General features: G+C 44.4%; 1 protein-coding gene across 3 annotated transcripts in view; it reads left to right on the forward strand.

The window, feature by feature from the left end:
* Nucleotides 1-2499: 2499 nt before the first annotated feature.
* Nucleotides 2500-14669, forward strand: part of TMCO4 (transmembrane and coiled-coil domains 4) — an 84499-nt gene continuing 72329 nt past the window's right edge. For all 3 annotated transcript variants that reach the window (XM_032779542.2, XM_032779543.2, XM_032779544.2), the window contains exons 1-3: nucleotides 2500-2633; nucleotides 11081-11265; nucleotides 14061-14235. In XM_032779542.2, the coding sequence (XP_032635433.1) occupies nucleotides 2631-2633; nucleotides 11081-11265; nucleotides 14061-14235 (363 nt within the window). In that variant the 5' untranslated portion in view covers nucleotides 2500-2630. The remainder of the gene's footprint in view (nucleotides 2634-11080; nucleotides 11266-14060; nucleotides 14236-14669) is intronic.

Consider the following 14669-nt stretch of genomic DNA (forward strand, 5'->3'; position numbering starts at 1 on the left):
TGGTGAGTTATCTGATTCATCTAGTCAAGGAACAGAAAGCATGTGATTTACTACATGAATTGTGTAATGACTCAACATAGACCAGTTGCAAGTCTGGGATATTTGTAACTAACTGTGAATCTTCTGAAGACCAAGAATTATTCACTGAGGAAATATGTAAATCAGGGGTTTATTGCAGATTTGCAATTACCCATTTGCAATTGTAAAGATCTGTCAGTAGATCATTTGAGAGCTGGGGTGGGGGGAAAAAGACAAGTATGATCAAGATGGGACAGTTAATTCTTAAACCTGTTGGCTTTACCTCTGGCTGAAGGATGAGAGTGGTCACAATCTGTCTCTTAATACATCTTTGATACAGTCCCTGGGCTTCTGATAAGTTGTCATGGTGGTTCCTGATTAATAAAAAAGTTCTGACACTGTTGTTTTAAGTGATTCTCTTGGGTTTTAAATTCCCTTATCCAACTCTAATCTCAAGAATAATGACTGTACAAAGGCTCTGAGTTGTATGCTGTAAGAAATGCACTCTAGGTCAATCAGTCTTTGATTCTGAGGCTGCAATCTCAATACAGAAACCCAGAAAATGTGGGTCTGTACTGAGTAGTAATATACTCCTCTCTCCCCTTCTCTTTCTCAGAGGGTGTTAACATTTACCAAGCCAAGAAATGTGTGTCACACTGATTGAAAAAAGGTATTTTATAATGACCTTTGCAGGGAGTCAAAGCCACAGAACCCTGGCACAGTGAAATTCCACAGCCAAAGCAAGAGACAGTGCCACGGAGAAGACTTGAACAATGAAAAAAGCATAGTAAAAGCAGATGGATCAGCAGTGGTGTCCAGCCTCTGAAAATGAAGGGAAAGTTGATAGATATCAGGAGGCACTGGCATTTACATAGCACTTTTCATATTCAGCACTTACAAACCCTGAGTAATCCTGACAATGTACCCGTGAGATAGACAAATAAATATGATCATCCCCACTTTACCAACAGGGAATTGAGGAAGTGAAGTTAAAATTGCCTTCTACAAAACACAAAATGAGTCAGTGTCACAGGAGGAAATAGGCCTAGAGAACACCCGGATTCTAGTACTGTTCTCTAGCCCATAGGCAGTTATACCTTTGGGATGCATGACACATACCGTTAGCATGTGGCCAAGTAGGACAATACTGACCAATCAGGACCACTTGGTTGGGTGGGCTCATTGAACAACATGAGTTTTAATAAAGCCAGATGCAAGATCTTACATCTAGGAACAAAGATGATGGGGAACGGTACCCTGGAATGCAGTGACTCTGAAAAAGACTTGGGGATCATGGTAAATAACCAGTTGAACATGAGCTCCGACTATGATGCTATAGCTAAGAGGACTTATGCAATCCTTGGATGCATAAGAAGAGGAATGCGAAGTAGGAGTAGGGAGGAGATGCTGTAGCACAGGGGTGGCCAACCGGAGCCTGAGAAAGAGCCAGAATTTACCAATGTACATTGCCAAAGAGCCATAGTAATACGTCAGCAGCCCCCATTAGTGCCCCCCAACTCCCAACGCCTCCCACCCACCAGCTGCCCTGCTGATCAGTGCCTCCCTCCCCGACCCCCACATCAGAAATTACTTCTGGCCTGTGTTATGCAGGATCACTGTGATCTCTTCTGGTCTTCAAATCTATTCATCTATTAAATTAGAACGTGTATGCCCCTTGTAGCCTCAAAATCTCTCACACAGTAAACTGTTACTAAATTTACTGTTCATAATATTTTGCTGCCCTAGGAATGTAGCTATTCTATTTACATGCCAGAGCAGATTTCATTTCACTGCTTCTGCCTCTCTCCCTGCCACTGCCCCCACTCTAGCAAAACAACCCTTGCATTTCCCACAGGCCTGGTGCAATGGCTCTGGTAGGGTAGCCAAAAGGCAAAGTTGCAGGCCAGTACCTTTCTCTGGGGGACTCATGGTCAGTGGTTCTGCTCCATAGCTCCTGAAAGTGATTTGGGATCCTTCTAATGTGTTTGCAAGATCAACTTTTGAAACTCAAGTCTACAGAGGACCCGTAGGCCAGGTGACACCTGAAGCTGTGTGAAATGTCCTCAGCAAAAGCCAGGTCTGGCCTGCGTTCAGAGAGTGGCTCAGGCGGGCTGGGAGGATCCTGGCCCATCTGAGTTAGCGCTGAGGGGGGAGGCACAGAGGTTTCTGGCTCCACGTGTACCTGAAACTGAAGGTCAGGCTAGGCGCCCCCAGTTCTAGGCTACGGAGAGTTGTGTTGTGATCTCGTGCTACTACGCTGGTGTTTAATGGGCCCGGCCCTGCCTGGAGCAAAGCTCCCTCCCCCCCCCGACAAGGGCTCAGCCACACGGCCGAGCTGGAGCTCAGAGTCCAGCCGAAGCGCCCCTCTCCCGTTACGCACTTTGCGTAGCCCTTCCGTTCCCCCGCGCTGGCCACGTCAGGCAGCCGCCGCATTCACCGTTTGGCAATAGCTCCCCCTACGCGATGTGCGTAACTCGGGCCCTCTCGGCGTCCCTGAGCCTCGGGATGGGATTGAGCACCGAGGCGGCCTGAGGAGACGGGAGAGCGGGGAGGGGACGGTAGCTTAGCACGGTGCCTCCCCTTCCTCGCTGACGGTTTGCGGGCGGAGACGCATGGTAGGACAAGGGACGGGGTGTTTCTGCCTGGCTCAGACCTGGACATGCGTTGGGGGGGTGGGTTCCCCCAGCCCTGGGTCCAGGGGGAGCCCCCCTCACTGGGGTCTCCCCTCCCCGGGGGAGCGGATCAGAGCGGTGCGTTGCCCTCGCGCCTAGATCCAGAGGTGGCTCCCCGCCCCCCCCCTCCATTGGGGTCAGGTTCAGACAGGGCTTCGCTGCCCCCCCCCGCCCCAGATTCACCCCCTAGGGGGAGTGGGCATGCTGGAGCCGGCCCCCCGAGTCTGAGCCCTTTGGGGAGCCGGGCACGCTGCTGCCCCTGCTCGTTACCCTAGGGGGCTACAGGGGAGCAGAGCTGCAGGAGCCTGGACGGGGAAATCAGCGTGAGTGTAAAGTTTTCGGAAAGGGGAGGAATGGAGGAAATGGGACCCTCACTCCACATCGCCCCCAGCCTTGCACCTCTTCAGTGGGTGATAACAGGTCCCATCCACACAGGAGCCTTCCTGCACCCTGGGTGGATCAGGTTTCGGGATTTAAGCAGCCTTGTCCAGCTGAGTGTTTAGGATTCTAGCTGTAATAATTGTGTTTGCACTGATGCATTCCCCCGGAGCTGATGTTTGTACCCACTCAGAGATCCACCATCCCTTTACTGTGTCCCACAGTACGGCTCCACATTTAACCTTCTTCATGGTTTAATAAGAAGTGCTTTCTCCCCTAGAATCTTACTGAATCAGGGCCGCTGCCTGTCACTCTGGCTGGCTCCCTGCTACCTTCCCTTCAAGACACCTTAGAGCAGGACTGTGCAGAGCCTTGGTCTCTGCTCTCCTCTCTACTCTCCCTGCATTCTGCCCAGGCCTCATTCCTAACGTCTTCCTTTCTGTTAGTTCTTCCCTCCCTGGCCTCCTGTAGCAGGCATCTACTCCTTTTTCCCTCCCTCCCCAAAATGTTTCCTTCATGTCAATTTCCTCCCCAGGGAAGTGCTGTGTGTTTTGTTTTTAAATATTTTCTAACATCTGATCCAAAACAATATTTACACTTATTTTACTCAAATAAAAAGCTCTCACAGAACTACACAGGAAACACTATAATCAACAAAAACAGTGAGGAGTCCGATGACACCTTTAAAGACTAACAGATTCACTTGGGCGTAAGCTTTTGTGGGTAGAAAAACCCATTACTTCTACTTGCATCTGAAGAAGTGGGTTTTTTACTCATGAAAGCTTATGCCCAAATAAATCTGATAGTCTTTAAGGTGCCATCAGACTCCTTGTTGTTTTTGTGGATACAGACTAACACGGCTACCCCTCTGATACTATAATAAACACTATCACATATTTATAGATTAAGATCATATATGGGTCTTAATCATCTTAAATGTTTCCGGTTGATTTCTGAAAGTGAAATTCACTCCTATGCAGGGGACCAGCACAAAGCTGAAGATAGACAAATTCAGACTTGGAATAAGACATCTTTAACAGAGAGGGTAATTAATCATTGGAACAATTTACCATGGGATGTAGTAGATTTTCCATCATTGAAATTTTTAAATAAAAATTAGCCATCTTTCTAGAAGCTTGATCTAGCTTGAACAGGCAGTTGTAGGCTTGATACAGCGTTCAATGGGTGAAGTACTCTGTCTTGAGCTATAAATGAGGTCAGAGTAGATTATCATAATGGTCCATTCTGGCCTTAAAATCTACGAAAGGTCTGTGCACCATGTAAATCCCACTTGATCCCTATTCTGAGGGTTTAAATTAGATGTAAATGTTCATTGGCCTTTTGCTGGCCATTTGTGCACCCCGAATGGAAAAAAAGGCCTGATCTAAAGACCAATGAGATGAGTGAGTTTTGCATGAGGTCCCAATAAAATAATGCCATTACTGTCAACCCCAAATGTTCAGATTTTCTGAGTCAGGCTGCAAAAATCATGAGTTTGTCTTTAAAATTATGAGCTTTTAAATAAAATATACTTTGGATTATTTTTATTTGCTTCTTGGTTTTTTGAACCTTTAGGGCTTCTTAGGTATGGACAGAGTGAAGGGGAAGTACAATGAGATGCAAACAGAGACAGCAGAAGCTGAGTTTTACAGAGCCTTCAAGGTGACTTGCTGGGGAAGGCAGTGGAGGGGTGTAATCACTGTCAGGTCTTTAGGATGCTTTGTGTGTTAAAGCTTTTCTCCGCAACCATGAGTGCTAGCAAAAACTTTTTTTTCTTTTTTTTCTTTTTTTTTTTTAAAGAAAGCTGAGATTTTCCAGGCACTGTCCTGCTTCCAGTAGTCTGTGGTTTGTATTAAGTATACAGCTCTGCAGCGGAATTCTACATTATATTTGTGTGTTTTATGTCAATGTATAATCCATTCTGAAAAGTAAATATGTTTATTGTGCGCTTGTGCATAGGTGGACCTAGATTCTGCAAGCACTTAAATGTGTGTGTGACTTTACTCATATGAGTAGTCCAGTGGAAGTTAATGAGAACTCTTGTGCTTAAAGTGTTTATGTTTTTATAAATGTTTTCAAGATTTTGGCCTTAATCAGCTTTTAGAGAGGAAGGATGGTCTAGTGGTTAGAGCACTGACTTGAGCAATCCAAGAGATCGTCGTTGCATCCGACGAAGTGGGTATTCACCCACGAAAGCTCATGCTCCAAAACGTCTGTTAGTCTATAAGGTGCCACAGGATTCTTTGCTGCTTTTTGAGAGATCCAGGTTCAATTCCCTGTTCTGCCACAGACTTCTTGTGTGACCTTGGGCAAATCACTTAGCCTGGCTGTACGTCAGTTTGCAAATGAGGATCATGACACTTCCCTGCCACATGTATTTGTTATCCTCATAACACCTCTATTAAAAAGGTTGTGAGGAACTTTGAGATCTACTGATGAAAGATAAGAGTTAGGTGGTGGTATAGCAAATTACAGTCTTCCTCTGGACAAGATATTTTTAATGTTGCATTGCATTTTTCTGTCAGCATCTGAAATAACTCTTCTGACTGCTATTCTAAAAGCTGTATAAATTAGAATTTCCAAAATACCCATTTGAAGTTCCTTTAATTCATTTGCCCAAACTGCATTTACAGGAATAATAAGGCATTTGTATGAATAGTAAGAGCATTCACTGTTACATTAGATAAGATTTTAAAATATAAGGGATACAACCCGCATGCTTGAAGGGATAAGCCAGTCACTAACTGCCTGAGGTTTCAAAGGCATTTCCCTTAATGGCAGTTTATTCTATAATTGCCCATTTCTGAGTTTTGTTCACTTTCCTCTGAAGCATCTGAAACTGCTAGAAAGAGGATAGTGGACTAACTGGTCTGTTGGTCTCATACGGTGTGTCAGTCTTTGCATTTCTACACATCCAGTAATACCCAAGCGATAGAAATTGACAGCAGTGCTTTTGTTTTATCATTGAAAAAAGCATAACTATTCTCTTATACATTAACCTTATTGTGCCTTTCCTCCTAAAGACTAAATCAGGGAAACCTCAATAAAATCTCCCTCATTCTGTTGACGCCAGCAGAGCTCTTGTATGGCCATGTTTCAGGACAGCACCCCAATTTAAGAAAGTGCTCAATCTCATTGCAGTTTACACTATCTTAAAGTTATAAATGTACTTAAATAGTTTCCTAAATAGAAAGAGACTTACACACATGCTAAAGTGCTTTCCTGGACTGGAGCCTATGTGATTAAAGATTACTTACATGAATAAGGTTCTGCAGAGTCAAGCCCAATGCTAGGCAATCTGGAGATGTTATTCAATGGTCGTGAAGAAGAATATATTATCTGGTTGTAATTTTGTTAAATATGCCCCCCTGCTTTGCACTGAATCCATCATGTGGTCACCTTGTGCTCTGTGTGTCTGTATTATTGTGTAGTGTATGTCTGTTATATCCTAATCTTGCAATCAGATCCGTGTGGGCAGATCTTTGCTGCCACATAGACCACACTGATTTCTGTGAGCCTCCACATGGTCAGAAAGTTGCAGGCTTTGAGCCTTATACTGTAAACTGGTTGGGGGTTTCCTCCATGATCTATACAACTCTGAGCATGCTGTCAGCTCTTCACAAATATTACGGTGAGAGGTAATACAGAGCCCCTCAATGCTACTCAGGTATTGTTGTGGACAGTCCATCCTTCCAGCATCTCAAATCCCTGCTTCCTACCTTCTAATCATTCCTGCTCCTTTTTTCTTGGGGAATGAGACTCAGAAACTAAAAGCTAAATTGTGTCTTCCTTTGAACCAATGCAACCTCACTGGGTCAATGAAATGGCGCAGGTGCATTTAAGGATTACTGGTATTTAACCCATTCTGCTGGTTGGCAGTTCCAAGCATCTATATTTTAGCATAGGAGAGAATGTGAAGCTAGTATGCCTATGTTTGCTTTTCCACCGGTAGGGAACACTCAAGTGTCTTACAGCTGTGTGGAGCTTTCATATAGGATTATTATTTTACTTTTAATTGGACTGCTGAAGTCATTATATAAAATACAGCACCTTTCAAGACAACAAAGGGCACTTTATGTGAAAAGCTGCTGGTAAAAATTTTTCAAGTGACAGCTCAGATTATGGAAATGATTTTGACTGCTGGATTACCTTGCTTGAGACAGGGGCACCTACTTTAGTGAAACAAGCCGAATATAATCCCAGATTTGCAGGGCTCTACCTACCGATTTTAATAGCTGCAAGATATGATTGTTTATCAGGTAGGCCAATATGTTGAATTTGACTAAACCAGATGTTGTTATTCCTGACACTGCACTTCAGAAAATCCAGCTGTTTCTAGATACCTATACATACTTAGATACCTAACTGTGGGGACCCATGTTCGAAAATTATTGCCCATAATATTACCTCAAAGCTCTGATTTGTGGGTGTCAGAACACAGAGAATAGGGCTTCTTAGAACCTTAATAACTTTTCAGCAAATTCAACATCATTGGTGTGAAACTCCTAAATCCTTTTTTAATGATCCGTTTGTTGAGTTTTATGGAATAAGATTACATACAAAGAAGCTATTGTAGTGTCATTTGTACAGTTGGTTGTATTGGTTACACTAGCAGGAAATAAACGTTAGATCTTGCAGGTGACTACTCCACACTAGAGTCAAAAATGAGGTAGATCATAAATAGATTGAAAACAATGTGCAGAAACTGCCTGGACAAACAGGTGCTCCCCATGTGAAGAAGGCAAGAGTGACTTATAGTAATTGAGGGAGTACACTGAACTTTGTTCAGAATGGGAGCATTCATGTCCATGGAATGTATATTCAGTCAAAAAATTAGCAGACACGTTATCTCTGGAATTAAATGTAAAGGTGAAAACACCTACTGTGCAATCCCAGCTTCTGCAGATGGCATTTCTCCCAGGATACTGTCTCTAGACCCTGCTCAGCTACTCCATTTTTGGTGTCAGTCTATGGATGATAGTACCCTATAAATGTGACTCCCCTGGAATCTGTCATTCTTAGGGTTTCCTGTAATACCCAGCATCATAATATCCTAAGAGCTGCTCAGGAAAGTTAGGTCTCTATTAAATTCTCCAAAAGTTGCTAGTTTGGGCCCTTTGACGGCCAAGGAAATCTTCACTCTCGCTGTGAGCAAGTGGATTTTTCCAGTCATGTGTTTATTATAATAATATGCTCACATCTGCAAGTCTGTAGGGCTGATAACAGAAATGCCAAGCAATGGTTTGCAAAAACTTCTGGCCCTTGAAATATGAGATATTTCATGGGAACAATTTATTCAATAAGTTGGAGTCAGGATGACACTTTAGGGGGATCAGACTCTGACTAATGCTCTAAAATAGATTTGTTTGCTCAAAAATAGAGCCTTGTGATTAGCTACATGATATGAAGTGTGCGGGTTTTGCTAAGCCTTACACTAAATGGTGTCAATGCGGTAGAGATCTGCAAGTCACATGTCCACATTTGAAAACCATGGCCGAACACATGGCCTGTCATAGAGACAACAAGCTGCTTGAACTGATAGATCAGCAGCATACTGATGTGAGGCAGTGAAACAAATAGGGACTCTTTTATCATTTGAGATTTCATAGAAAACTGTTAGTGAGTGGGTAAGGTTTAGCTCCCTTCTTCAGAGTTACAGCTTAACCTAGTAAGTGCTGACTCAGTGCCGACCCAAACATCACATTCCCAAGATGGAGCCTCACCCAAGACCATCAGTGGAGCTGGGGAGACCGCTCAGTCCCTTGGGAATCGTGTGTCAGCTCCTGCCCTTCTTAGTCCATACAGAGAATTAGTACAGTTTTATTATTTTGTTCATTCATGGACTTTGGGTTGTGTTGTTTCCATGGAAATGCACTGAGATACCTCAGACCTGCATGGTCAAGTCATAGAACCAGGAGATGCATATGGGAGGGGCCTCAGTTTCCAGAAAGACAGGGGCATGAGTCATGGCGATCACCAGCTCTTGAAGAGAGCGATGGATTTCCTTGGCATTTAAACAGTAGCAGTTACATAGAGTAGGACCTGAATTTGCATATTTCTGAAATAACGTCAAGGCAATTCTGAATTGGGAGAAGCCCTCTTCCGCTTTTGCAGACAAACCCAGGCTGCCTTGGGATACTAACTGATGAATGATTCTTCTTGAACAGAGAGTTTAAGGTCAGAAGGGACCATCAGATCATCTAGTCAGACCAGTTTATCACAGGCCTCTAATCCACCCAGCCACCTACACGCTAAACCCAACATCTGGAATTAGACCAAAGTACTACAGCCCTCAAGAAACTACACTCTTGTGTGCCACAGGCAGAGAATGGGATAAATCGAGGTGCACCATTACCTGAGGCCCCTGCAGTGGCAGAGAATTGATTAGATAAGATGTACCAATATGGTCCTAGCAAATGACCCCCAAGGTCACTGTCCTGGGGGGAAATTGCATCCCAACCCCGCCCATGATGATTGGTCCCATTCTGCACTCATTTATGAGAAATTGTCACATGAATGCTGTCTGTGCATGTCTGTCCCTTCTGAAATTCCTAGTCTGATTAATGCTAGTCACAGCAGTCTGCCTTGACGCTTGCCCTAGCCAACTTAGATCCTCACCCAAAGCCTGGTAAAATTAGTGGGAGTCTCTCCACTAACTCCAATGAGCTTCGAATTAGGCCCTTCATGCCTTGCCCAGTGCACACAATGTGATGCACACCTAGAGATAACATTTTTCTCACCGTGACTGGCACACCTAGCCACAGGTAGCACCCAGCTAGGAATTTAAGTGCAGGCAAAAATACAACTTTCTTGCCAAATCAGGGCCCTAATGCCTTGTTTGGCAGTTTAAAAGCATATCTGAACCCGCCTTTTAACCATTGTTAAACACCCTAAATGTTTGAAAATCTACACCACTGTATGATTTTCTTTGTTCTGGTTATTGCCAAAATTATTAGCCTCCTTTCTCTAGCAGCATAGATGTGCCTAAAGCATTACTGTAGCAAAGTTGCAAATATCAAAACAGAACAAAAGTTCCTGCTATCACAAATCTTACAAACTCTGATCCTGAAGTCACCACTGATGAAATTGGTAGCAGAACCCCATCAACTTAACTGGGTCCGGGACTGGACCTTAAAAGCAAAAATAGGTATGTTGTGATTAACATTCATAGCACACAACGGGGGAGGGGGTGTATAATCAACACACATAGGCATTGTGGAACAGGTGGGTGGGAGAATTGGAGGTAATGGGGGGGGGGGTTGAAAGAGGAGCAAGGAGAACATAGGAGGAAATTTATCCCTGTGCAGAGGGCCAGTACTTCGGCCCTGTTTTGAGGAAACATGTACTGGGAGGTTGAGCCAAGCAGACTGGAGTTGAGTTGGCAGTGGACAAAGGATGCAAAGGAAGCAGTGAAGAGAGAGCCTTGAGCAGAGTATAGGAAGCAGGATGGGATGTAGAAAATCCAATAATTGCAACAGGAAAGTCGGTTAGAAAACAGTTTTCCCTTTTTAATCAGAGGCTGTTTCTGAGCTGAACTTTCTTATCTGAATGAAGTACTTCCAGCATAATGAAAGAGGGGTAATTTGGTTTTGGGGAGGAGGGTGTGTATAAATTTCCAGACTGCAATAAATTAGTCATTGTGGTAAGTGGCAGGGCTTTTGTACTACATGTTATTTTAGTGGTTTGCATGTGTGAGGCATATGCTTCATCAGTATTCAATGAGCCCAGATCCTTTGCAGCTTGAAGTGGATTCCTAATCTGTTGTGTAAAGTGCAAATAATTAACTGTATTATGGAAACACTTGACAATTGTTGAAGGTGAAGACAAGGTGAAGCCTGAAGCCAGGTTGAGTGTGTTTTGTACAATATCACACCATTGAGTAAACACACAAGGCTGCCTTTGGCAGACTCAATCAAAGACAGAGCCAGGAAATGCAATCACTGGAAAGGAAAATCTATCAGTCACTTTCCTCAGTACTTTCAAATACCATCATTTTTTTCATTATTTTGAAGGTGAGAATGGCCGAGGAACGGAAGTGGAGCAGGTGGGCTTGGAGACGACTCCGGATGGCTGAACAGACGGATGCAAAGGAGCCATGCGAGCTTGTGGGTAAACAGCTGGGCGAACCAGGAAGGTTTGCATATGCAGCTCTCTGTGGGATATCTCTGGCTTGCTTGTTTCCTGAAAAGGAGCAAAGGTAGGATGGTGCACAAAGCAGATTTTGTGCAGTAGTTGAGACAGAGTCTGATAACAAGCCAATCATGTGCATGGGATAGATTAGATTATATAGAAAAAGAGCGCCAAGCTGGCACTAGTGGCTGCATGCGGCTGTCCTTCCAAAGGCCAAGGAAGAGGACTCTTAAGCATGCCATAGGGGCAGGCTGGTTAAATCAGAGGTTTTAGACCAGCTCCTTTGAGGTTCTGAAGTTTATGGGAATTGAGGTTCCACACAGGATCAGATCCTTTGTTTTTGAAGGTACATCCCTGATTCAGGAGAGGCCCAAGCCTATGATCTCTGTGAAATCTTACAGAAAAAAGCTTTCTTGTGAGCTTTCCCCAGTGAAATCTTGCAGGAGTTTGTCATCTCCAAGATAACAGTGGCCTATATTTTTTCTACTCAAAGAGGTTGCGTTTACTCGGATCCTGCAAAATGCCTATAGATCGTCTCAAAATGAAGAAAATGTGCATCAGTTGGGCATCCGTGAAAGAGATTTTGGGTAGAATTGTTGGAAGTGCCCAAGTGACTTGGACATTTAAATCTCAAGACTTGTCTGCACTAGGAAATGTACTGTCATAACTATGCTACTATGGTTATACTGCTATAATTATAGGTGTAACTCCTAGTGTGGACACTTCTATTATAAGCATGTGCTCATGGGGCAGTATATATGTATAACTACAGCACTATAGTTATTTTCCCACGGAGACAAGCCGTAAGGCATTTCATGAGACTTAAGCTCTTAAATCTCTTTTGAAAATGGGAATATGGCACAAGTCATGTTGGCAGTTTTGAAAATTTTACCCTTTCGCCTTACACTGTACAAATACACTGTACAACCGCAAATAGAACATGGAAACAAATCTTCCCTTAATCTCCTGGACCAGGGGTGGCCAATCTGGGGCTCCGGAGCCACATGTGGCTCTTCAGAAGTTAATATGTGGCTCCTTATATAGGCACCGACTCCAGGGCTGGAGCTACAGGCACCAACTTTCCAATGTGCTGTGGGGTGCTCATTGCTCAACCCCTGGCTCTGCCACAGGCCCTGCCCCCACTCCACCCCTTCCCAGCCCCTCCCCTGAGCCTGCCGGGCCCTCGCTTCTCTCCAACCCCCAAGCTTCCTGCACACCACGAAACAACTGATCAGGAGGGAAAGGGAGGTGTGGTGGGGCTGCCGGTGGGCAGGAGGCATGGGGGGCTGCTGAGGTATTACTGTGGCTCTTTGGCAATGTACATTGGTAAATTCTGGGTCCTTCTCAGGCTCAGGTTGGCCACCCCTGCTGTCCTGGACTATCAGGCTGCCTCAGTTGTGTCTTCAGATTCTGAGTCAGGACAGCAGGCTTTGCATTCTGCTGGTACAGAGACAGGGGTTAACTGTTCTTCCTTGTGAGCATGCCACTTACTCCCATCCCCATTCACGGCAGCTCCACACACACCTACCCAAGGGGAGCTCATATCCCAGAATGTCAATACAGAGCTTACAAGTCATAAGCATTTCTCTATGTTTGATGCCTAGACAATGTTCATTTCTGGCAGGTAAGAAAATGCGGGTCTTGACTTATATTTTCAGCTGTTTTCAACCCATTTTCTCTGTGATTCCCACAGTCAGAGCCTCTGAAATGTAACAGTATTATTCATACGAGTTTGTGCTTCCATAGCACATTGGAACAATAAGGAGAGATATACAGCCTAAGACTGATATTAGGGGTTTTCATTGTTATTTTCTTGACCATATTTACTTTTCTTTACATCTAAAATTTCCTTACACTTAACTGCAAAGTGAGTCTCTTAACACTGCTGATGCAAGCCCCAGGCCTACAAACGTTAATGGTACTGGCCACTCCGGACTGCTTCCTTGCCTACACAAAAGGCTGATCCTGTTCAGATATCTCTGCTGACTTTTCACTGGTGGTTTGATTTTTGTGTGAACAACTAGAAATCTTTAGAAGTTGAAAGTAAGGCCCAGTGAAAAGCCAAGAAAAACCAATAAAGATCTCTAAAGTGCTTTACATTAGTGGTTCTCAAAGACGGTCTGCCACTTGTTCAGGGAAAGCTCCTGACAGGACAGGCCGGTTTGTTTACCGGCCACGTCCACAGGTTCAGCCGATTGCAGCTCCCACTGGCCGTGGTTTACCGCTCCAGGCCAATGGGGGCTGCGAGAAGGGCAGCCAGCACATCCCTCGGCCCACACCACTTCCTGTAGCTCCCATTGGCTTGGAGCAGCGAACCGCAGCTAGTGGGAGCCGCGATCGGCCAAACCTGTGGACGCAGCAGGTAAACAAACCAGCCTGGCCTGCCAGGGGCTTTCCCTGAACAAGCATCAGACTGGTTTTGAGAACCACTGCTTTACATGAATTACATTATGTCTTGCACCACCTTTGTAAAGAATCCAAGTGTTTCAATCTCCTAAAACAGAGAGGGGCACAGGCAGGTTAAGTGACTTGTCCTAGGTGACGTGAAAGAGCCAGGATTGCAATGCAGCAGTGCTAACTTGTAGTCCTGCACTGTAACATACAGCCCACACTGTCAGCTTTAAACAGCAATGTAAAACTTTCACTTGACAGCCCAGGGCATTGTTTATGCCCTTACAAAAAAATTTCTTTGCTTTCACCATCTTTCTTTAATAAATTAAAATGAAGAAGCTGAAGGCTAAGGCTGGGCCTTGAATGCCTTTTAATCAGTGTTTCAACTCCTACCTGGAGTCCAAAATGAAGGTGACTTAGGAAAGAGGAAATGATGAATGTATGACTCGTATTGCTTGTGTTGTCATGCAGCACCTTTAAGATGGAATTCATTGACGGCTTGGTGAAATGGCTTGAGTTGTCAGACGCCGTCTTGCCTGCCATGACTGCGTTCACCAGCGGTTTGGGTGGCGAAGGCGCAGAAACTTTTGCTCAGATTTTACTGAAGGATCCTGTCTTGGTAAATAATCCAGTCATCATTACACAAGTAAGTTCATCCCTTCCCCTCTTCCATTGGGCTTGTGGATAAAGGCCTTGTCAGAGCTGCCTGTCTGTTGTTGAAATTTCTCTTTCTAGTGTATTGGGCATAGTAAATCCTCATTCTGTATGTATTTAAAACATCGGGTTACCTTCTGTTTAAAAAAAAAAGTGGGGAGGAATAGAGTGACTGACTTTCCACCCCTCCATTCATTCATCCATCCATCCCTACAGTGTGTGAGTGCTAGACATCTCAGCTGGCTAGATTCCACTGACTAAGTGATGCCTAGAGTCTCTGAAACCTTCTCTGCTTCAAAATATGCTGTACACCCAGTGCATAGAGCCCATTGTTCTAACCCTTTCGCTGCTACCGTGCTACTGCTGCTCTGTTCTCCTACTCCCCATCTACATTTGATTGAAATCAGCGGAACACTTAAGGCAGGT

Source organism: Chelonoidis abingdonii, chromosome 23 (genome assembly GCF_003597395.2).
Source record: "Chelonoidis abingdonii isolate Lonesome George chromosome 23, CheloAbing_2.0, whole genome shotgun sequence".
Classification (NCBI taxonomy): Eukaryota; Metazoa; Chordata; order Testudines; family Testudinidae; genus Chelonoidis; species Chelonoidis abingdonii.